General features: G+C 49.2%; 1 protein-coding gene across 4 annotated transcripts in view; it reads right to left on the minus strand.

Moving 5' to 3' along the window:
- IGF2BP1 (insulin like growth factor 2 mRNA binding protein 1) overlaps positions 1-24,827 on the minus strand; it is a gene marked incomplete at both ends in the record, with an annotated part of 47,976 nt that overhangs the window by 13,702 nt on the left and 9,447 nt on the right. For all 4 annotated transcript variants that reach the window (XM_080713530.1, XM_080713529.1, XM_080713528.1 and 1 more), the window contains 3 exons: positions 171-234; positions 2,460-2,511; positions 2,872-2,920. In XM_080713530.1, coding sequence (XP_080569656.1) covers positions 171-234; positions 2,460-2,511; positions 2,872-2,920 — 165 coding nt within the window. The remainder of the gene's footprint in view (positions 1-170; positions 235-2,459; positions 2,512-2,871; positions 2,921-24,827) is intronic.

Raw genomic sequence — 24,827 nt, forward strand, 5'->3', positions numbered from 1 at the left:
ACAAAAAAATAAAAATTTTTAAATAAAGATAAACACTTTGCTAAGGCCAACATCAGAACCCAGCATGCATAACCCTCACCCTCACTCCACCCATCATTCTGTCCACCCACAGGAGCCCAGATCCCAAGGCCCCACACAGAGACTCCCAGCGCCGCTTGCAGGACACTCACTGCCTGGTCTGCTCCCGGTTTGAATAGGTGACGTTCACCACAGCTGTTTCGCTCTCGGTGTTCACTGCAAAGACAGAAGGCCCATGTCAGCGTGGGGAGATCTGCAGCCCCACCAGTGAAACCACAACCCCAGCTTTCCTGAGTTCTGAGTCAAGAAAGCATCCAGTTAACTGCCCTGAATTTACTCGAGAGAGTAGAAAGAAAAGTCAAGGGCGTAGCTCCCCTATAGCCAAACACAGGTTTACACACCTAGCCCAGAGGCGCCCTTAGAAAGCTACTTGCTATTGGCTGGGTGGTGCATAACAGTAATCTCAGAATTTAGGAGGCTGAGACTGGAGATTCCCAAGTTCTAGGAAAGCCTCAGCAAGAAGTGAGCCGCTCATCAACCCAGTGAGACTGTTTCAAAATAAAAATAGAAGCCGGGAGTGGTGGCGCACACCTGTAATCCCAGCATAATAAATAGGGCAGGGAGGTGTAGCTCGGAGGTAAAATGCCTCTGGGTTCCATCCCCACACCCGCAAAAAAAAAAAAAAAAAAAAAAAAAAAAGGGTGGGAGCAGGGCGTGGTGGCCCAAATTTGTAATCCCAGAATTCTTGTAATCCCAGCATTCCGAAGGCTGAGACAGGAGGATCACACAGGTTCGAAGCCAGCCTCAGCTACTTAGTGAGGCTCTCAGCAGCTCTCAGCAATTTAGTTGAGACCCTGTTTCCAAATAAAGTATAAAATAGGTCTGGGAGTATAGCCCGGAGGTAGAAAACCCCTGGGTTCCACCCCCAGTACCACAAAAAAAAGAGGTAAAGAAAATGTGATTGACATAGGTACATAATATATTCATACAATGAAATACTATTCAGCCATTAAAAGAATAAAATCCTAGCCTGGCGTGGGGGCAAAAGCTTGTAATCCTAGTGCTTGGGAGGATAGCAAGTTTAAGGCCTCAGCCATTAGAACATTTCAAAAATAAAGATAAAAAATAGGGTTAGGGGTACAGCTCAGAGGTAGAATGTTCCAGGGTTCAATCCCCAGCTCCATAGAAAAATAAAAGAACTAAATCCTGTCATTTGTGATTACGTGGATTAAACTAGAGATTATGTTCAGTGAAACAAGCCAGTTAACAGAAAAAGTAGGTGATTGTTGTATGGGAAATATACAAAAGCTGACAAAGAGATAAAGTTGAAAATGGAACAGTGGTTAACAAAGGCTGGAGAGAACAGGGGAAGAAAGAATATGGAGAAAGGTTATCAAATTATACTAGATTGAGCCCTGCGTGACAGTACAGGCCTAAAATCCCACTACTTGGGAGGCTGAGACCAGAGGATCACAGTTTCGAAGCCAGCCTCAGCTACTTAGTGAGGCCCTCAGCAACTTAGTGAGACCCTGTTTCAATATAAAAACTAAAACTAGGGTTGGGGTGTAGTTCAAAGGCAGAATGTCCCTAGATCTGATTCCCAATGCCATGAGAAAAAAAAAAAAAAAAAAAAGGACAAGAAAAAATCAGAGGCCACCAGCCTCAACAATTTAGCAAAATAAAAATTACAAGCTAGGCGTGGTGGCACACGCTTATAATCCCAGCATTTGGGAGGCTGAGACCAGAGGATCATGGTTCACAGACAGCCTCAACTACTTAGTGAAGCCCTTAACAAATCAGTGAGACCCTGTTTCAAAATAAATAATAAAAGCCGGGCGTGGTGGCACACACCTGTAATCCCAGCATTCGATAGGCTGAGACGGAGGATCACAATTCGCCGACAGCCTCAGCTACTTAGTGAGGCCCTCCGCAACTCAGTGAGACCCTGTTTCAAAATATATAATAAAAAATAGGGCAGGGGGTATAGCTCGGAGGTCAAACACCCCCTGGGTTCCATCCCCAGGCAAGAAAGAAAGAAAGAAAGAAAGAAAGAAAGAAAGAAAGAAAGAAGAAGGAAGGAAGGAAGGAAGGAAGGAAGGAAGGAAGGAAATAGGGCTGTGAACAGCTTCAGCAAGTTAGCAAGACTCTTAGCAATTTAGTGAAACCCTATTTCTAAATAAAAAATAAATAAGGCTGAGGGGGGATCCAGCTTGGAGGTATAGTACCCCTGGATTCAATCCCAGCACTCCCCAAAAAGAATTAAAATTGCAGGATATCTATTTCTACCTCAGTTGGTCCCCAAGGGCCTGGGACTCCAGGCTGGGAAGAGAAACAAGCGCTCTGGGAATGACAGAGCCCAGAGCGGGCCGCGGGCCGGGCCCCTGAGCATTCTGCCTAGAATCTGCTGGTGAGCCCCCAGCCCGCACCCCGCCCAGCCTCACCTTGCTCACAGTTCTCTACCGTGCCATACTGAGCCAGCAGGCTGTCCAGCACCTGTTAGCACAGAGAAGAGAGAAGTGAGTGGCCCGAGAGCATCCCAGCACACGGCCCCTCGCAGCACAGCTCCAGAGGACCGGAGGGCAGGGAGCCTGCGACCCAGTGTCCGCGGGATCGCAACTGAGCCCCGGGTCGAGGGCCTGCTTAACAGCCCATTTGGCTGGTGGGTTCCTGTGACTTCTAGGCCCTGGGACACACTCTTCCCACCCCTTCCGGCCTTTCACCATGGGGACGCCCAAAAGGTGGAGTCCTGGATGAAGGAGGAGACTCAACCAGCCCAGGCATTTCTGCCAACTGCCCAGCCTCCACCATCCCACCCACCCACCGAGAGGCAACCTTCTTCCCCCAAGTACTTACTTCCCACCGGAGCTGAGGTGGGATATTTCGGATCTGGATTTTCCGACTCCTGAAAACAAAGGAGAGGTGAGATATTGAGAGCGCCCTGGAAGCATCACAGCCCTGCGACTGGCAGTGTTGACCCTCATCCCCGTTCTGGCATCTTCACCGCACCAGTAAGCGTTTAGGAGGAGGGCGTGGTCTCGCAGCCCATCATCCCAAGGCTGAGACCGGAGGACAGCAGGTTTGGGGCCAAAGGCCAACAAATTAGTGAGACCTTGTTTCCAAATAAAAAGTAAAACAGGGCTGGGGGTGTGGCTCGGAGGTAGAAAGCCCCCGAGTTCAATCCCTAGTACCCAATAAATAAGTAACTTTTTTTTTAGTAATGGAGGTTTGGAGTCAGAGTGCTTCATATCGGAGACCGCAGAGCCAAACGTTCCGAGCGGCGGGCAGCCCGATCCCCTTCAAAAGTAACCACTGTTTAGTCTCGATTTAAACTTCCTCACTTTTATTCAATCAGCATCTGTTACCACAACTATGTTCCAGACACTTGAGTACAAAGCTAAGTAAGACATTAATTGTAAATTAATCTAGCAAGTATTTAATTGGCACTTCTTGCTGTACATGCTTCCAGACGCTGGAAGCGCAGCAGTGAACAAAACCCGCCTGGCCCGGGGGTGCCCACCCCGCACTAGGGGAACAATATATGCCAACAAGTTACAAAGTGAGAGTGCGCTTAAGCCTTGGCACAGATATGGATTTAAACCACTTATTACCACTGATCTTGAAAAGATTATTTAACTTTGCTGAGGCCCCGTTCCCTCCCTCCACAAAGCAGGGATAATACCTATTCACAGGTGGTAGGTGGTGTTAGATAATATTCATAAAGAGCTTAGCAAAAGGCTCCAAGCACTTAAAGTGTAACACTAGCTGCATCTGTGAATATGAAGGCAGGAGCGTGCCACCACTGCCACCCGAGCGCCGCGCCGTCCTCCTCCCCGGTAACTGCACTGTCTCCTGCCCAGCTCCAAATGCCTCTTGGGAATGGAATTTTCTAGCCGGGCGTGGTGGCGCACACTTGTAATCCCAGCATTCAGGAAGCTGAGACCAGAGGATCGCAGTTCACGGACAGCCTCAGCTACTTAGTGAAGCCCCCTGCAACTTAGTAAGACCCTGTTTCAAAATAAAAAATAGGGCAGGGGGTGTAGCTCAGAGGTCAAAAGGTTCTGGGTTCCATCCCCAGAGGAGCATGAAAAAGGATTTTTCCCTGAGGAAGGCTCCCAGGTTCAGGGTTGACTTCCGTAGCAATGGCTCCCCTCTCAAATCAATACCCTAATCCCTGAGTTGAAGACATTTAAATTGATTTGATGTGTTAGTCAATTGTCATTTAGGTCTCGGTACATCCTCTATCAAACTCTTTATTTTTGGTGGTACTGAGGTTATAAACCCAGGGGCTTTTCTACCTCTGGGCTATACTCCCAGACCTTTAAAAAAAAAAAAAAACTTTATTTGGAAACATGGTCTCACTAAGTAGCTGAGGCGGATTTCGAACCTATGAGATCCTTGTCTCCGCCACCCAAGCGCCTCCCAAGCGTGTGCCACCACGCCCAGCCAAACTCTTCTGGACAAGGCCCAGCAAAATTCTAAAGTCTAGTGACAGGAACGAAAACTGGACTAGAGAGCCCCCGTGGTGGCCCCAGGCCTGGTGAAGCACAACTGTAATCCCAGTACCTGGAGGGCTGAGACAGGAGGATCGTAGGTTTGAGGATAACCTCGGCAACTTAGCAAAGACTCTCAGCAACCTAGTAAAACCCTGTTTGAAAACAAAACATAAAAAGGGGATGGGGTTGTAGCTTGGAGTTCCTAGAAGGCCCCTGGGTTCAATCCCCAGTGCCGCCGCCACCACCAAAAAAAAAGTCCATGTCTACCTGGGCTGCCCTTGGCCAGCTCACCCACATCACCACAGCAACCTTCAGTATCCCCAGGTATAAAAAGGTAAAGAGCCTGGGATGGTGGCGCACACCTGTAATCCCAGTATTTGGGCGGCCAAGACGGGAGGATTTCCATTTTGGGTGTAATCCAGGGGTAGAAGACAGGAGTTCCACTCCCAGTACCACCAAACAAAGAAAAAGGGTCTCTAAGACCCCTCGGGCTCTGCCACTCTGGGTGTGGAGTCATCAGAAGAAAGATCTTTTCAAAGGATGATATCTTGGGGAGAGGTGGGAGTGTTGAAGAGAACCTTTGTGACAGTCTACTTGGATTGGTTTGGGAACTAGACCTCAGGAGATCAGATTACCCAAAACAGAATAAAACCGATGGGAAATCAAAATCAATCCAGTTCAAATCAAAATCAATCTATCAGGCCGCCCTGTGATTCCGCCCTGTGATCCCATTCGAAGGCCAGGAAGAGGCTCCACACCTATCCTGCTCACTGATCGACCCAACTCAATGGGTCACCAAGGGGACGCTACCATTTTCAAACCACTGGAGCCTCGGGCCAAAAAGAAACTATTCCACCACTGGAAAAGTTGCAGGGATGACGCAGACCCTGACACCTCCCTCACAGGAACCCTTCAAGATGAAGGGCAGGCAGCCAGGGCTGCGACTGGGCATTCAGGCCAATAAGGACCTGCAGCAACCCTGCTGCAGGAGCCCTGGCTGAAGCATGCTCTTTCAAGAGAGCCCCTTACTCTAATCTAAGGTCAAAGGTCAAAACTTCCATTTTCCAAACTGTTTGGGGGGGGGGTGCTTTCTTTTTCTTTTCCGGGAGGGGAAGGGGAGAGGAGTGGCACTGGTGCAATCAAATCTCTGCTGGGATGTTAATCCATATCCTCAAAGCAATGGCAGGCAGTTTGTCTGGAATGTCTGGAATGTTCCAGGAGAGGGGGGGCGAGGTGGGCAGGGCCACCCAACCAATGAAAGAACAGACATCCTGGAGGCCCTTCCCCACCCCCCAGGGATCGCCCCCCACCCTGGGAACACACTCCCAGCCCCTCCCCCCTCCTTTCAGCAGAGCCCCCAGCCCTGATTAAAACCCCAGTGAGGGCTAGGAAGGACTGAGGCCAGGAAGAACCTTTGTCTTCTAGGCCCTCCGCCTGGTTTCTATTAAGTATGGTGCTACCTAATTTCTTTCAGGCCCAAAGCACAAGAGGTTGATGCTCAAAGCCATAACCCACATTCTCACCTGAGACCCCTTGGGCGATTCCGCATCCCACAGACGTGTGGGTATTTGGGGCTGGGCTCTGGGGACCCGGGAGGCTAAGTGAACCCTAACTAGTTACTTCTTAGCCCCACCTGGGTTTCCTCCAGGGGGAAGTGATAAGGTTTTTTTTCAGGCCATAAAAATAGGTGATGGCTTGAGAGACAAGGTGGCCAGATCCGTGGAGAGAGAGAGGTAGGAGGCCAGACAGCCCCAGAGCCAGAGTTATGAGAACACTTGCCAGGATATTTCCAGACTTCTGCACTGATGGGAAAATGTTGTGGCCTAGAACCCACGCCGGCTCCTCGCCTGCCACGCCAGGCTGAGCTGGGGCTGTGCCCTGGGAACCCTCTGAACCTGGAGTGCCATGCCTGGCCCCCAACACCAGCTGTTGGGCAAAGGCAGAACTCCCAGAGCCTTGATCCCTGTCGCCCCGTGTCTGCCCCAGCCAGTGGGGCAGTTATGAGACCCTGGGGGGAGCTCACGGAGCACAGCTACTGTGGAAGACCCAGCTCTGCCCTGCTGCCTGGCCGGGCTGGGGGTGCGGGGGCCACTGAGATGCAAGGAAACCCAGGGAAGGACCGGGAGCAAAGGCTCTGCCTAGGAAAACAGGGGCCCAAGAAAGGGATGGGGGCTCTCCCTGAGCCAGAAGCTCACGCAAACCTTTACGCTTTAGGGTTCAGAGTAATGTAGAGAGAAAAGCCTGACTGAAACTTTAAATGAAGAGCCAGCCTTTGAGGAGTGTTTGGGGGGGGGGTCCCCATGCAATCCTCGATGGCCCCCAAGGGTGCTGTTTTACAGACCAGGGTCCTGAGATTAAAAGGTTGAAAGATGTTGTCCAAGTCACACACCCACTAAGAGCCTGAGTCAATATTTGAACCCAAGTCTGTCTAATTCCAGGCTCTGCACTGACCCTGCAACTACATTTGGGAGACAAAGGAGACAAGAAGCCTTTTGCCAAAATATAGCTGTGTCAGGCTTGAAGACCTAACACTAAAAATACTCAGCGTTCACAAGACACAGTCAACAGGGGGCCTGCAGTGGGCGTTGCTGTCCAATAAGCCAAAATGTCCCACATATATATACACACATATGTTTATATATATAAACATATGTGTGTATATATACACACACATATATACCTATGATTTTTTTGTGTGTGGTACCAGAGATTAAACCCAGGGATATTCTTCCTCTGGACTACATCCCCCATTTTTCTTTTTCTTTTTTCTTTTTTTTTTTTTTTTTTGCGGGTCTGGGGGAGCACCACCATACCTGGCTCCTTATTTATTTATATATTTATTTACTTATTTATGGTACTGGGGATGGAACCCAGGGGCATTCGACCTCCGAGCTACACCCCCAGCCCTATTTTTTATTCTTTATTTTGAAACTGGGTCTCACTGAGTTGCAGAGTAGCTGAGGCTGTCCACGAACAGCAATCCTCCAGTCTCAGCCTCCCAAATGCTGGGATGACAAGTGTGCACCACCACGCCCAGCTCCCAGTCCTATTTTTTATTCTTTATTTTGAAATGGGAACTCCTTAAGTTGCAGAAGGCCTCACTAAGTAACTGGGGCTAGCCACGTACCTGTGACTCCCCTGTCTCAGTCTCCCAAGTACTGGGAATACAAGCGTGTGCCACCAAGCCCAGCTCTGTTATTTCTTCAAGATCATACTGTGAGCCGGGTGTGGTGGTGCACACTTGTAATCCCCGGGCTTGGAAGGCTGAGACAGGAGGACAGCACAGGTTCGAAGCCAGCCTCAGATGGCTTAAGAGACCCTGTTTCCAAATAAAATATAAAATAGGTATGCAGGAACCTCTAAAAGTGAAGGAGGAAACCGCCAGAGGCAATTAAAGAACAAAGCCACAAGGGGGCCCTGGGGGTACAGAAAAGGCCTTGGGCCAGGGCAGTGACCCGAATTTCAAGATAAAAATAAGGAGCCAGAAGACAGGCATGCTGGCGCACACTTGTAATCCCAGCATTTGGGAGGCCGAGACAGGAAGATTGTGCAGGTTCGAAGCCAGCCTCAGCTACTTAGTGAGGCCCTTTGCAACTCAGTGAGACCCTGCTTCAAAATAAAGAATAAAAAATAGGGCTAGGGATTTAGCTCGGAGATAGAATGCCCCTGGGTTCCATCCCCAGTACCATAAATAAATAAGGAGCCAGGTATGGTGGTGCTCACTTGTAATCCCAGTATTCAGGAGGCTGAGACAGGAGGATCACGGTTCTCGTACAGCTACTTAGTGAGGCCCTTGGCAACTCAGTGAGACCCTATTTCAAAATAAAGAATAAAAAAAAATAGGGCTGGGGGTGTAGCTCCGTGGTAGAATGGCGCTGGGGTTCCATCTCCAGTACAAAAAAAAAAAAAAAAAAACTGGTTGGGTGTCATGGTGTACGCCAGTAATCCTAGTACTTGGGAAGCTAAGACAGGAGGATCACGGGTTCGAGGACCGCCTCAGTAAGTAGTGAAACTCTCAACCTAGTGAGACCGTTTCCAAGTAAAAAATTAAATGGAACAGTGCTGGAGAAGTAGCTTGGAGGTAGAATGCGTCCAGGTTCAATCCCCATACTACAAAAATAAAAAACAGAAAAGCCAGGTGTGGTGGCATACACTTGTCATCTCAGTACTTGGGATGCTAAGACAGAAGGATCAGCTAGTGAGTGAGGCCCTCTGCAACTTAGACCCTGTTTTAAAAATTAAAAAAAAAGCTAGGCGTGGTAGCACACACTTTTAATCCCTGCGCTTGGGAGGCGGAGACAGGAGGATCACACAGGTTCGAAGTCAGCCGCTGGCTTAAGAGACCCTGTTTCCAAATAAAAATTTTATAATAGGTGTCTGGGAGTGTAACCCAGAGGTAGAAAGGTTTCCAGGGACCCCAGATCCAAAAATAAAATTTAAATAAAAAAAATTAAAATTAAAAAACTGTGGGAGTGTAGCCCGGAGAAGGGTTTCCAGGAACCCCAGTATTATCAAAAAATAAAAAAAATAGCCGGGCATGATGGCGCTCATTTGTAATCCCAGCATTTGTGAGGCTGAGACTGGAGGGTCGCGGTTCATGGACAGATTCAGCCACTTAGTGAGGCCCTCCACAACTTAGTGAGACCCTGTCTCAAAATAAATTATAAAAAATAGGGCAGGGCGTGTAGCTCAAAAGTCAAATGCCCCTGGGTTCCATCCCCAGACTTGCAAAAAGAGACAGAGACAGAGAGAAGGGAAAGAAGGGAAGGAAGGAAGGAAGGAAAGAAAGGAAGAAAAGAAAAGAAAAGAAAGGAAAAGAAAAGAAAGTGAGCCTGGCTGGGGTGGTGGCGCATGCTTGTAATCCCAGCATTCGGGAGGCGGAGACCAGAGAGGATCGCGGTTCACAGACAGCCTCAGCTAGTTAGTGAGTCCCTTAGCAACTCAGTAAGACCTCGTTTCAAAAATAAAAAGACTAAGCCAGGCGTGGTGGCGCACGCTTGTAATCCCCGCGCTTGGGAGGCGGAGACAGGAGGATCGCGCAGGTTCGAAGCCAGCCGCGCGCGCTGGCTTAGGAGACCCTGTTTCCAAAATGAAAATGTAAAAATAGGTCTGGGAGTGTAGCCCCAAGGTAGAAGGGCTTCCAGGAACCCCAGTACCACCAAAAAAAAAAAAAAAAAAGACTAAAAAATAGGGCTTAGGGTGTAGTTCGGAGGTAGAATGCCCCTGGGTTCCATTCCTGGTACCATATTAAAAAAAAAAAAAAAAAAAAGAGGAAAGAAAAAGAAAGGAGGAAGATAGACAGGGGTGTAGCTCAGAGGTAAAATGTTCCTGGGTTTCATCCCCAGTACTGAAAAAGAAAGGAAGGAAGGAAGGAAGGAAGGAGAAAAAATAAAGCCAGGCACGCTTGCAATCCCAGCAACTTGGGAGGCTGAAACTAGAGGACTGTGGTTCGTGAGCTACTTCTGAGGCTCTTTGCAACTCAGTGAGACCCTGTTTCAAAATAAGAAATAAAAAAGTAGGGCAGGAGGTGTAGTTTGGAGGTAGACTCCCCAGTATTGCAAAATAAATAAATAAATTGGCCTGGGAGTATAACTTGGAGGTAGAAATGCTTTTGGGTTCAATTTCCAGTGCCACAAAAAATAAAATAAAATAGGGGTCCATCTTCCGAATAGAAAAGATATTAAGTAAAAAGCAGCCTGAGGAGTGGGTTTGGTGTTGCAACTAGAATGCTACAAAAAAGTGAGCAAGAAAGTTGCCCCAAATCTGCAGAAACGTAACCGCGGGCACTATGGGAGAGGTCCGGATCCCCAGTCTCCAGTCCAGAAGCTGGCTACCGTGATCTCCCTGCACTGCGGGTCTCTGGAAGGAGTCCAGAGGCTGGAGCTCCCCACCCCACAGAGGCGGTCTTGGCGAGCACCACACACTGTGCTGTCCCCACGCAGGGCAGTCACTGGCCATGTGCGGCCTCTGGGCACCTGTGATATGGCTGGTGTGACCGTCGAACCACAAGTTTTATTTTAACTATTTATATTATTTAACTTTATCAACTGTATATTTTATGAATTCTAAACACTGACCAACAATGAAAACTTAACATCTGAATTTGGCAATGGATTAGATGTAAAATAAAATACACAATGGATTCATTAAACGTTAGTACTCCAAGAAAAAGAAAATATTTCATTAACCTCTATACTGACTGTATATTGAAATCTCTTGATGTATTGGGTTAGAAATATCCTCTTTCTTTCTTTCTTTCTCTTTCTTTCTTTCTGTATAGGAGAAACAGGGGCATTCTACCCTCCAAGCTCTAAACCAGCCCTTCTTATTTTTATTTAATTATTTATTTTGCTTACTAGGAATTAAATCCAAAGGCATTCTAACTCCAAGCCGTATTTCTAAATTTACTTTTTATTTTGAAATAGGGTCTCAGCCGGGCGTGGTGCCTGCCGCACGCTTGTAATCCCAGCATTTAATCCCAGCATTCGGGAGGCTGAGATCAGAGGATCACGGTTCACAGACAGCCTCAGCTACTTAGTGAGGCCCTCGGCAACTTAGTGAGACGCTGTTTCAAGTTAAAAAGAATAAAAATAGGGCAGGGGGTGTATAGCTTGGAGGTTGAATGCTCCTGGGTTCTATCCCCAGACCCGCAAGAAAGAAAGAAGAAAAAAAGAAAGAAAGAAAGAAAGAAAGAAAGAAAGAAAGAAAGAAAGAAAGAAGGAGGGGGAGGGAGGGAGGGAAGGAGGAAGTCGTCTCACTAAGCTACTAAGGGTCTTGTCGAATTGCTGAGGTTTGCATCGCACCTATGATCCTCCTGTCTCAGCCTATCAAGTGGCGGGATTACAGGCGTGCACCACTATGCCCAGCTGGGTTACAAATATCTTTTAAAGATTAATTTCATGGGAGGCTGAAGCAGGAGAATCACAGATTTAAGGACAGACTCAGCAACCTAGTGAGTGAACCTCTGTTTCAGAACAAAATACAGAAGGAGCTAGGGGTATAGCTTGGAGGTACAATGCCCCTGGTTCAGTCCCCAACATCACACACAAATTAACTTCACCTGCTTTTTCCTCAATGTGGAAACTGTAAATAAAAGCTTCCACTGTGGCTCCTGCTGCATTGCTCTTGCGGAGCAGAGCTGGGCAGTGAAAGGCCAGGCTCCTACTCTCATGGAGCCCCCAGTTCTGTGGGGAACCCCAGGCTGGTTTGGTCTGGGCAGGGAATGGACAAGGCTGAGTGGGGAATGAAGGAGAGCTGTCCAGGGGGCCCTGCCCCTCAGACAGCGATGACTGGGTCAGCTCTTCAGGTTCTGCAAAAGCTGGGCCTCTCTGGTAGTTTCTGGCAGGTGCCCCAAAGGACCCATCTCTACCTTTTCAAGATTACCATGGACAGAGTCCTTTCTTCCACCCCTTCTTATCCCTATACTGAACAGAGAAGTAGTGCCAAAAAAAAAAAAAGGCCAGGAAAACTGAAGGGGGCGGACCTGGCACACTCCTGGCAGGGCAGTGGCTGAGAAAGAGGCGGGGCCCGAGAGGGAGGAGAAGCTGGCCGGGTGCCCACGGCTCAGTGCCAGGCTGATCCAGAGGCAGGGCAGCCAGACAGGCGGGCCAGCGGGTGGCTGGCGGGTACGGGCTAGGGGCTAGAAAAGTGACCTACTGGGAGGTGTGGGACGCAGCAGAGCAGATGCCACCACGAGAATAAAAGTAGGGTGTGCCGGGCGTGGTGGTGCACGCTTGTAATCCCCGAGCTTGGGAGGCAGAGACAGGAGGATCGCGCTGGTTCAGAGCCAGCCTCGCTGGCTTAAGAGACTGTTTCCACATAAAAATGTTAAAAAAAAATAGGTGTGGGAGTGTATACTGGAGATAGAAGGGCTTCCAGGAACCCCGTACCACCAAAAAAAAAAAGTAGGGTGTGGGGGAACTGGAAGGCAGGGACACCACTGGAATGCAATTGTGGTGCTTGAAACGCATGAAGGCGTGCGCAGACACAGTCCCACGGCCCCTGGTGCACGCCCTGATGTGTACCCAGATGCAGGCATCCGGCGCGGAGGCTGGACCTTAGGAAGGAGAAGCTGTCTCTGGGCTGAACCCTTAGGCCCTTCTCCATGGGGGGCTCTCCTACTTGATGAGCAGGAGAGAAGCGGAGACCACAGAGCTTCTTCCAAGCTACAGAAAGACGCGTCACACACGTACACACCTTAAACTGTCACTAAGAAGTTCTAGTTGAGGATAACCAGATTTCTATTTTGAGGCTGGAGAGGAGGAAGCCTGACCCTGGGCAGTTTTGCGTAGATGGACAAAGAGGGAGGAGGAACAAGACTTGTCGACTTGGTGATGGGGCTAAAACTCGGCTCTCCCGGCAGGTACGTGCTTCCTTTCCCCAAAGAGAAGTGCCAGTTCAGCAGCAGCTCATGAACCTGACGTCAGAGGCAGGAAACGTGCCCATATTCTGTATGGCTAAGTGCGTGCCAACTGGCTTCTCCTGCATGCGGCTCTAATTTGGGCACGAGATTTAATTTGCAGAAGAGCTAACTACCCTATAATACGGCTGGATGGCTGTCAGAGATCTGTTAACGGGGAAAAGAGTAGTCAACAAAGTTCTTATCTTGCAAAGCGGGGCAGCTGGCTAGGTCCAGGGTAGGCAAGGAAGGTATGAGCGGAGGGAGAGGACTGCCCGTGCACGGAGCGGGCGAAGCCACGAGCGCTTAGCTGCAAGCGCTCATCTCGGGAACAAATGGGTGGGCTGATGAGAAAGGCCGCAGGTTTCCCCCCTCCCTGCCCATCTGGGCAGCGCCAGAGGAAGCCAAAACAGAAGCTCTGGGACGGCAGATCTCTTTCCAGACAAATTCCAAGCCAGCCTGAGCCAACTGGCGCCCCTCCCCCAGCTTGCTTTGCCTAGAATCTCGCTCCTTAACCTCAGGGAGGGGGGGAGGGGGGGCGGGCTGGCCAAGTGGAGCTGTAGGATGGGAAGGGGGAGCCAAGAATCTGGGGTGTGAGATGCACAGAGGAAACCATCAGGAAGAAAAACAAAAGTACAAGGACATATGGAAAGGCGGTGACCAGGGTGAGGTGACCAGGGTGAGCGGTGGTGCAGGGCCTGCCTGGTGGAAGCGGAGATGGCCCGCCCCAGGGAACCCGGCTTCCCCATCCTCCTCAGGCCGGCTGGGGGAAGTTTCTGGAATTTTCCCTGGGGTGGAGAAAGTTAATAAACTCTGACAGAAGGAAAGACCATCCCCGGGTTCTGGCAACAGTTCGCCCAACTCACTCCCCAGTACAGAAATGTCAGCATCTATCTGGGAAGCCGAAAAGTCACTGGGTCTGGCACTTTGGAGCCAGGGTGCCTTAGGAATGGAGAGGTGGTGGCTTTCCTCCGAAGTGTGCAGGGCACAGCTCAAAATGAGGATTTGGGGGTGTCCTCAGAAGCAAGAAAAAGAAAGCTAGGTCAGCCTGAAAAGTAATCAGGCTGGCCAGGTGTGATGGCGCATGCTTGGAATCCCGGTACTTGGGAGGCTGAGACAGGAGGATTGCAGGTTCGAGAACAGCCTCGGCTACTTGGCGAGACCCTGTTTCAAATTAAAGATTGAAAAACAGGGCTGGTGATGTAGCTTGTAGGTAGAATGACCCCAGATTCTACCCCCAGTACCGTATTAAAAAAAAAAAAAAGGTAATTAGGCTTTTGCAATTCACAGCCCTGCCCTGGGAAATAGACCCGTTTCTTTCTTTCTTTTTTTTTTTTTAAGGGCTAGGGATGTCGCTCAGAGGTAAAATCTCTGGGTTCAACTCCCAGCATAAAAAAATTATTAATAATTTATCCTCTTACTGAAAAGAAGCTCTGGTGGTCTCCCATTCTGACCTGTAGATGACCAGAAACTTCAAAATGTGGGGCGTTTGCTTCTATTTAGTGGCCATTTCTTAGAACTCTCCCCTGGCTGGGACATCCATTCTGAGTACTGTCTGGCCTGGGTAGGGGCAAAAGGCCCTCTCTGGAGAGGGATTCTGTGCCACAGGGGCAGAACAGGGCCTTCCAAGATGGTTCCCAAAGCCCACGGCAGGGAGGAGGTGCAGTCCCAGCAGCCTAGGGGACCCTGGACAGCCCTCCCCTGCAGAGGGTTGGAAAGCCAGGCAGCCAGGATGAGGGAGGAGAAAGCCAGTGCCTGGGAAGGGCGGCAGCAGCTGAGGGTGGGGGAGGGCAGCAGCAGCTGGGGGGAGGAGGGGAGTCTTCATGAACGGGCAATTGAGAAGGTCTGAGCAGCTGAGAGGCCAGGCCTGTGCCCCTCGAGCGGCCCCTTCCCCCAGCCCCTCTCACCTAACCCAGGGAAAGCTGGATGCTCAGGCCCACTCCAGCCTCTGGGTGGGCTGCAACGCAGGGTACAACGGGGTGGGGGGCACAGAGGATGCTCCTCTGACCCCCTGCATTGCAGTCTAGAATGTTCGGCCGCCAAAGCACACTTGATAGAGACCCTACCCGAGTCGCTCCAGGCCTGTCCTACAGGGCCCTAGGCTGCCGGCCCCGGGCCGGAGGGGGAGGGGACCTGCACCAGGGGCTGCTGGGTGGGGGTGGGGACCAGGACTTTGCCCTTTGTGTGTGTGTGTGTGTGTGTGTGTGTGTGTGTGTGTGTGTATGTGTATCTCACACTCTCCCCAGAGCCACCGGCCGAAACCCGACCCCATCAGCGAGCCAACGCGGGGCAAGCTCCCCCTCCGGGGTCTTTTAGTAAATCCAGACCCGACCTCCCTGTGGTCAGGGCTGTGACTGAGGTGGTCCTGTGGGGGAGGGGGCCCCGCCTGCAAACAGGCCTGCAAGCTTTTAAGTGGGAACGGGATGGGGGTAGGGCGCTTGGAAGAGGCTGGAAGTGGGGCCCAGAGGCTGGAGGGGGAATGGCTGGGGAGGCCGCATTCCTTAGAGACCTCGGCAGGGCTGCGGGAGGAGGCAGGACCTGGCTGGGAAGGCCTCCCACTGAGAAGGCAGGAACCAGGGCCTGGGAGTGGGATGCGGAACTTGGGGCCTCCTCTCCCCTGGAGAGACCAGGTCTCCACCGCCAGCCTTCCGGGAGGCTCTACCGAAACCTCACAACAGAGTCATCCTTGCCCCCCAGCAGAGTGGGGGCTCAGCATGCCTTTATCTGCTAGCCCTTTTGGGGTGTCACCAATTCACAATCTTGTTAACAGTGCACCTTGGCAGAGCTCGTCAGAGTTTACAAAGAACCTCTTCACACACATGCTCTGTGATAAACCTGGAACAACCAAAAGAGGCTTGTTCTGAATCTCCTAACCACCGCTGAGAATATTGTTATCTCCATTCTGCAGGTCAAAAAAAAAAAAAAAAAAAAAAGGGCTGAGAAAAGTGACGTGGCTAGCTCAAGGTGACTCTGGCCGGCAAGTGTCACTGCCGGGCCTGCTTGTTCCTGCTTGCCAGAGGAAAGTTTCGCTGAATTCCTGCTCCTTAGATAACGCGTATGGGCTATGAATTATTATTCTGTAGACATGTGACAAAGGTCACCTCTTTGTCCCTTCCTGCAGAGAGGAGGGGGAGGGGAAGAATCTCAGTCCCTGCCCTTCCCCAAGGCCCCGTCCTCCCTCTAAACACTCCCCAAAATGGGGGAAGGCAAAATCTTCTGCCATGATGGTACCTTCCAGAAGTGTCAGAGGTTCTTATAACTCTCCAAGCCGGGCATGGCTCCCGTGGGTAATGCCGGCTGTACTTGAGAGGCTACAACAGGAGGATCACAGGCTGGGACAGCCTTGGCAGGTAGTAACACTCTCCTCAACCTAGTGAAAGACCCCGTTTCAAAAATAAAAGGCTGGGGATGAGGCTCAGAGGTAGAACGCCCCAGGGCTCAATCCCTAGCACCACACACACCAAAAAAAAATTTTATTTCTCCAAGCTTACTTCATGAGGTCTCTGGAGATGGCGAGGATCCTGACCCCAGATCCCACAGCTTACATTCTGGGAAATGGGCAGGCTGAGCCTTCAGCCTCATTTGCACCGACCCTGGTCTTTCCTTCCTCGGTTTACTCCAGTCCCCCCTTTGAGAGACTTGAATTCCAGCAGCAGAATCACCTTCCTGTCTTAGCTGTCCACGTGATAGGAGATGGCTTGGACCCCTCCATCCCACCAGGGAAAGGAAAACACCAACACCCAGCAAGCAGGCCCCATGTGCCTGGGAAGGCAAGGAGGCACAGGGCAGAAAGACATTCATTCTGAACACGATTTTATTTGCAAAGCTTATGCTCAACAAAGTTCCAGAAAATTCAACCTCTGCCGGGCACGGTGGCATATGCCTGTAATCCCAGGACTTGGGAGGCTGAGACAAGAGGATGTCCGTGGCCAGCCACAGCAACTTAGCAAGACCCTGTTTCGAAAATAAAACAGGATAGCCGGGCATGGTGGCGCACGCTTGTAATCCCCGCGCTTGGGAGGCAGAGACAGGAGGATCGCGCAGGTTCGAAGCCAGCTGCGCGCACTGAATTAAGAGACCCTGTTTCCAAATAAAAATGTAAAAATAGGTCTGGGAGTGTAGCCCATAGGTAGCAGGGCTTCCAGGAACCCCAGTACCACAAAAAAAAAAAAACAAAAACAAAAACAAAAACAAAACAGGATATAAAAAATAAAATAAAATAGGATATTAAAAATGGAGTACACTTGTCATGTCAGCATTTTGGGAGGCTGAGACCAGAAAATCGCAGTTCAAGGACAGCCTCAGGGACTTAGTGAGACCCTTTGCAACTCAGTGAGACCCTGTTTCAAAATAAGAATACAAAATAGGGCTGGGCGTGTAAGCTCGAGGGTAGAATACCCCTGGGTGTCATCCCAGTACCGCAAAAAAAAAAACCATAAAACAGAAGCCGGGTGTGGTGGCCCGCGCTTATAATCCCAGCATTTGGCTTCCAGGAGAATCGAGGTTCCCCGAGAGCCTCAGCTACTTAGTGAGGCCCTTTTCAAAATAAAGAATAAAAACTAGGGCTGGGGGTGTCGCTCAGAGGTAGAAGGCCCCTGGGTTCCATCCCCAGTACTGCAAAATAAAAAATAAAAATAAATAAAAAGCAAAATAGGTCTGGGAGTGTAGCTCAGAAATAGAATGTTCTTGGGTTCAATCTCCAGTACCACAAATGAAAAACACCCGGGACCCACCCCACCTCTAAGATAGCACAGCTGCGGTTCAGACCCGGCGCACCTCAGAGTGGAAAGCTTGCCTTAGGATGCGTTCTATTTGCACCCCTCAGCTTCTTCCGTGGAATGAGAATAGTAAATGCCTTCAGGGTTCTTATGGGACTTCAGTGCTGAGCGCTGGAGTGGATCCAAGCTCCCCGTCACTGTACAAAGCCAATATTTTGACCTTGATCACCTCTCAGTACTGAGGAGCAGAAACTCAATGAGGGAATAAACAGGGCCTGCCCTACCTTCCTGAACTTCTCTCCCCATTGAAAGAACCTCCCTTCTGGAGAGGGATGAATTGTCTTCCCACAAATAGCTCCCAGTCTGTCCTTCAGGCCAGGCACTCCTTAATTCACTCCTCAGTCCATCCTGCCTATCTTCCACACCCAAAGCTTGGCTGCCGCTTCTTCTATTTCTATTCCCTTAGTGGGCATGCCCCACTGGGGTGGGGGGCATCACTGGACTTCCCCGGGGGCCCCACACCTTTCCTGGATCTAAATAGAAAATGCTGCCTGGCATGGTGGCGCACAATGGTAATCCCGGCGTTCGCGAGGCTGAGACAGGTGGATGGCGGTTCACAGACAGCCTCAGCTACTTAGTGAGGCCCTTTTCTCAACTTAGTAAGACCCTGTTTCAAAATAAAGAATAAAAAATAGGGCTGGGGGTATAGCTAGGAGGCATAATGCCCCTGGGTTCCATCCATCCCAGGTACTGAAAAAAAAAGAAAGAAAGAAAGAAAATGCTAGAGGGTCAAGGGCTCCTTCTCTCAACCCCTATACCTGCCCCTTCTCCACCAAGAAAAGAAGACCCAAGACTGCTAAATAAAAACCCAGAAAGTAAGCCAGGCTTGTGGCGCACCCTTGTAATCCCTGTACTTGGGAAGCTGAGACAGGAGGATCAGGGTTCGCAGACAGCCTTAGTTACTTAGTGAGGCTCTCTGCAACTTAGTGAGACCCAGTTTCAAAATAAAGAATAAAAATAGGGCTGGGGATGTAGCTCAGAGGTAGAATGCCCCTGGGTGCCCCTTAGCAACTTAGCAAAACCTTGTTTCAAAATAAAAATAACAGCCAGGCTTTGCGGCCTATGCTTGTAATCCCAGTACTTGGGAGGCCAAGACAGGAGGATGACGGATGGGTTCAAAGACATTATTGGCAACTTTAGACCCACTGTAAAACTTAGTGAGACTCTGTTTCCAAATAAGAAATAAGATTGGGCTGGGAGTGTAACTTGGAGGTAAGAAGGCTCTGGGTTCAAGTCCCAATAACAAAGGGAGAAAAAAAAAAGATAAGAAAAATTAAAATGGCTGGAGGCATAGCTGAGAAATAAAACATTCCTAGAATCAATCCCCAGTTCCACCAAAATAAAAAAAAATTGGGGGGGGGGGCTGGACACAGTGGCCCAAGCCTGTAGTCCTTACTACTCAAGACCATAAGGTTTGAGGCTCACTTGAGCCCAAGAGTTTGAGACTAACCCGGGCAAAATTGCAAGACCCAGTGTCAAAGTAAGGGGGTGATTAAAAAAAAAAAAAAAGAACAAAGAGAGGAAAATCTAAAGCTTTCTGAAGAAAAAACATGATAGATTTTAATGTTTTCCACCATAAATCCAATGTCTTTCTCTTGCTCCTCATATGTACCTAGTATCTAGTAAAGGGAAGGGCATGCAATAAATTTTGTTTGTGTAATACTAGAGATTAAACTCAGGAGTGTTCTACCTCTGAGCTACCCCCAGACCTTTTTTATTTTGAAACAGGGTCTCACTAGGTTGCTGAGAGTCTCAATGAGATACTGGGGCTGGCCTCAAACCTGTGATTCTCCTGTCTTGGCCTCTCAAGTATTGGGATTATAGATTTGAGTCACCACACCCAGCTGTGCAATAAATTTTGTGTGTGTGGTATTGGGGATATAACCCAGAGGCATTCTACCTCCTAGCTATACCCCTAGCCCTGTTTTTTTCTTCCATAATTTTGAAACAGGGTCTCACTAAGTTGAGAAGGGCCTCACTAAGTAGCGGAGGCTGGCTGAGAACCTGTGATCCCCGTCTCAGCCTCCCAAGTACTGAGATTGCAAACGTGGGCCACCGTGCCCAGCTTGCAATATAAACTTTTAATAAGTAAAAGTGGATGGATGTGTACGCGAGCACATGAATACATAGGTGCCTCGAAGTAACAGTCTCAGTGGCCATAGGCAAGTAACCCACAACTAAATATTTTCTACATGAATTTTGGTTGTAAATTAAAAATATGTAATGGCCAGTTGGCTGAGTGGAGAATACACTCTGCCTGCCCTCAGGCAAAAGTTGCTGACAGTGGAATTTATTTTGTTCCTTTGAAGAGGAGGGCAAAGGAGCTTGGGACTAGATAGGTGGCATTCCTCTTTCAGTTAGAGTTGAAAGGAAACGACTTTTTCAAGATGGCCCCGGCGAAGGGGAAAGGCAGAAAAGTAAAACAAAGATGAGCTCACAGGAATCCGTGGGGTTTGTGCAGATCCTTCTGCCTACTCCCAGAGCTCATTCTGGACAGGATTCCCTCTACCCTGTACCAAAAGCCTGCAGCAGCAACAAGGTCTCTAGATCAAATGGCAAGAAAGAAGCCAGGCCTGGTGGTGCACACCTGTAAGCCCAGCACCTGGGAGGCTGAGACAGGAGGACTGGAGGTTGGAAGTCAGCCTCAGCAATTTGCCCTAGGCAACACCGTGAGACCCTGTTTCCAGAGACAAAATTTAAAAGGGCTGGGGTGCAGCGTGGAGGTAGAATGCCTCTGAGCTCAATCCCCAGTAACCCCCTCACCCCCACACACAGAGCAGTAACTGGGGGAAAACCCTGTAAGATAGTTTTTGTTAGCTAAATTTTCCTTCTTTTACATGAAGTAAAAGTTGCTAAATCGTTACATCAAAGTGAACCCTAGCCAGACTGTGTGGCCCATGCCTGCAATCCCAGGAGGCTGGGTCAGGAGGATGGCAAATCCCAGGCCAGCCTAGGTAACCTAGTGAGTCCCTAGCTCAAAATAAAGAGGACAAAGCATCAGGCTGAGCACTTGCTTGGCACGCAAGAGCCCCAGAGTTCAGTTCCTAGCACTGCAAAAAGTAGAAATAAGCCAGTCATGCCGGGTGTGGTGGCGCACGCTTGTAATCCCAGCATTTGGAAGGCTGGGACCGGAGGATCACTTCGCAGACAGCCTCAGCTAATTAGTGAGGCTCTCTGCAACTCAGTGAGACCCTGCTTCAAAATAAAGAACAAAAAATTGGGCAAGGGGTGTAGCTCTGAGGTCAAATGCCTCGGGGTTCCATCCCCAGACCCCAGACCCGAGGGGGAAAAAAAAACAAAACAAGCCGGACTGCCAGCCTCAGCAATTTACTGAGGCCCTTGGCAACTCAAGTGAGACCCTGATTCAAAATAAAATAGGGAGCAGGGCGTGGTGGTGCACGTTTGTAATCCCAGCATTTGGGAGGCTGAGACCTGAGGAGTCTGGTTCTAAGACAGCCTCAGCTACTTAGTGAGGTCCTCTGCAACTCAGTGAGACCCTGTTTGAAAATAAAGAAAAAAAAAATAGGGCAGGGGTTGTAGCTCAGAGGTCAAATGCCCCTGGATTTCATCCCCAGACCCACAAAATAAATAAATAAATAAATAAATAAATAAATAAATAAATAAGCCAGGCGTTGTGGCACATGCTTGTAATCCCCGCGCTTGGGAGGCTGAGACAGGAGGATCGCACAGGTTGGAAGCCAGCCTCAGCTACTTAGGTTCTCAGCAACTTAGTAAGACCCAGTTTCCAAATAAAATATAAAATAGGTCTGGAAGCATAGCCTGGAGGTAGAAAGCCTCTGGGTTCCACTCCCCAATACCACCATAAATTAAAAAATGAATGAATGAATAAATAAATAAGGCTGATGGTGTAGCTCAAAGGTAGACTGCCTCTAGGTTCCACTCCAGTATTACAAAAAAAGTAAATACATTTTAAAAAAATGAGCAAACCCTGGGCGTGGTAAGAGCACTTGACTGCCGACAAGACCCTAGGTTCCATCTCTAACATAGGGGAAGGGGAAAAAAAAGTCTGCTGCCTCCCCAGCCTGCCTCCTTGCTCAGAAAACTCTGGCTGCAGACACCAACAACCACAGGTCTCTGAAGAATCATCTTTGCCCTGTAATTTAGAGCTCCATCTCCAAATCCTGGTAAAGCAACTGGCCTCTATTACTGTAAGTAGGACTTCTCCTCCCAAACAACTTGGAGACCTTGAGGAGGAAGTAGAAGAAATATTTCTAACTCTAAATAGACATCCTTAAAAAAAAAAGTTTCCTTCACCCAGCAGCACTCATTTCAGTTCCTGCCTCCCCTCGTTTTCTCCTCCTCAGAGAACTTAATGGAAGTTGCTGAGCCCCAAGCAATCCCAAACACAACACACAATCCCTGCATAAACTAATTGTAAAACCCTTTATAGCAACTGATTAAAGTCACAAGCCTGTTAAAGAGCCAGAAACCACATCCAGACTGGAAGCCCCTCCCCTCCCCACCCCAGGAAGACAAGGTCCAACCTCCTTCCCAGGCTGGAGCTGTGGCCCTGTGTGCTTGGCCCGTGGAGGAGGAGGTTCGGTGTTCTCCATTTGAGGGGGGAGGGCTAAAAAGAGGAAGTGGACCTGATGGAGTTCTGAGTATCTTTGGGGGCAGTTTCCAGGTGAGGGGAACAGGCTGAGACCCTGCAGCCAATTCAAGAGAAGGGAGGGAACTGTATCCAGCCACCTCTGGAGCCTAACAAAATAGGCATTAAGGAACTGGGGGTCCCATTTGGTTAATGTACCAAAAACAAGCCATCACATGACCATCTCCCACCAGGTAAGGCAATTTGCTCTTCCTCACGGCTCTCCCCTTCATCCTGAATTCTCACTACCTTCTCATCTGTAGATTCAGGGGTTTCCACACACACCAATGGGGGCTTCCCTACCCTACACCAAAAGTAAGCACCCTACATGCGCCTTTGACAATAGCCCTCAAACGTACTGTTTTGGCTAGGAACCTGGCCTGGGTTCTGGGCATGGGCAATAAATAAAAGGCTCGTTTCTCCTGAAAAACAAACTAGCACTCTCCACCATCTCGCCCCATCCATCTCTCCAAACCTGTCTGTGAGGCCGGGCATGCATACAGGGGCACAGGGAGAGTTACCAAGGCACCCTACACAGATCCCTCAGCATGCCTACCCATGAATGTTCCATATAAACACCAAATTCACAGAGGTACACTAAACCCCCTAACTAACCCAGTGCCTAGGATATGCACTCCAAGTCGTGGCACACAGGTGAAAGATGAAACCTCTCTCATAGGCACTTTTTTGGTTTTGTTTTTTGTTTTTGCGGGTCTGGAGATGGAACCTGGGGCATTCTACCTCCAAACTACACCCCCAGCCCTATTTTTTATTCATTTTGAAACAGGGTCTCACTGAGTTGCGGAGGGCCTAAGTAGCTGAGACTATCCCACAAACCACGATTCTCCTGGCTCAGCCTCCTGAATGCCGGGATTACAAGCGTGCGCCACCACACCCGGCTTGTTTTATTTCTCTACTAGGGATTGAACCCAGGGATGAGCTACCTCCAAGCTACACCCCCAGCCCTTTCTATTTTATTTTGAAACAGGGTCTCACTAAGTTGCTAAGGCTGGCCCTGGAAACTGCAATCTAGTCTCAGCCTACCATGTACTGGGATTCCAGGCATGTGCCACCTGGATTAGCTGATTCTCCTGGAGGTAACCTATACTTGATGGGGCAGAGCAGGGCCTTGAAAGGAGGATAAAGATTGGCCAGAACCAGAGGCAATCAGATTAATATCTAAAAGAAAAGCATCCTACCCTATTATAACAGCCACTACTAACTAGTTAGCATCCCTTTTATAGCTATAGAAATTGGCCTCCAGCTTTTGAACACTGGATTTCCTGGAGGAAGACCCTGAAAAGGGTTGAGTGAAGGCCTCTGGGTGGGTCATAAGACTCTGACCATAGAGTTCTAGAGTCTTAAGAATTTTGAATAAAGCTGGGAATGGTGGTACTTGGGAGGCTGAGAACAGAGGATCATAGGTTCAAGATCAGCCTCCACATCTTAGCTGACCTGTAGCAACTTAGTGAGTGAAACCCAGTTTCAAAATAAAAAAATAAAGACAGGTATGGTGACGCATGCTTATAATCCCAGTACTTGGGAGGCTGAGACAAGAGGATCGCCAGGTTCATGGCCAGCCTCCACTACTTAGTGAGGCCCTCCACAACTTAGTGGGACCCTGTTTCAAAACAAAGAATAAACTCAGGCATAATGGCGCACGTTTGTAATTCCAGCATTTGGGAGGCTGAGACAGGAGAATCATGGCTTGAGGACAGCCACAGCTACTTAGTGAGGTCCTTTGCAACTCAGTGAGACCTTGTTTCAAAATAAGAATAAGCCCTGCATGGTGGTGCACCCTTGTAATCCCAGTATTTGGGAGGCTGAGACCAGAGGATGGCAGTTCGGACAGCCTCGGCTACTTAGTGAGGCCATCCACAACTTAGTGAGACCATTTCAAAATAAAGAATAAAAAATAGGGCAGGGGGTGTAGCTCGGAGGTCAAATGCCCCTGGGTTCCATCCCCAGACCTGCAAAAAAAAAAAAAGGATAAAAAATACAGCTGAGAAGACAGGTGTGGTGGAGCATGCTTGTAATCCCAGCATTTGGGAGGCTGAGACTAGAGGATTGCGGTTTACAGACAGCCTCAGCTACTTAGTGTGGCTCTCTGCAACTAAAAAAAAACAGTTGAGGGTATAGCTTGTTAGTAGAATGCTCCTTGATTTGACCTCCACACACAAAAAAAATTGTTTTCTTAAATGATATCTATTTTCTTTACCTCTCTTGCCAAAGAACTTGGACCCTACAGTCAACCTTTCCATATATGAACACATTTCTAAACTGTCTGATTTCAACCAGGCGTGGTGGCGCACGCTTGTAATCCCCGCGCTTGGGAGGCTGAGACTGGAGGATCACACAAGTTCGAAGCCAGCCTCAGCTACTTAGTGAGACCCTGTTTCCAAATAAAATATAAAATAGGTCTGGGAGTATAGCCCGGAGGTACAAAAAGCCCCTGGGTTCTACTCCCCAGTACTACCCAAAAAAAAAAAAAAAAAAAAATCAAAATTAAATTGTCTGATTTCTCCTCTTAA

Source organism: Muscardinus avellanarius, assembly GCF_963383645.1.
Source record: "Muscardinus avellanarius genome assembly, chromosome: 16".
NCBI lineage: Eukaryota > Metazoa > Chordata > Mammalia > Rodentia > Gliridae > Muscardinus > Muscardinus avellanarius.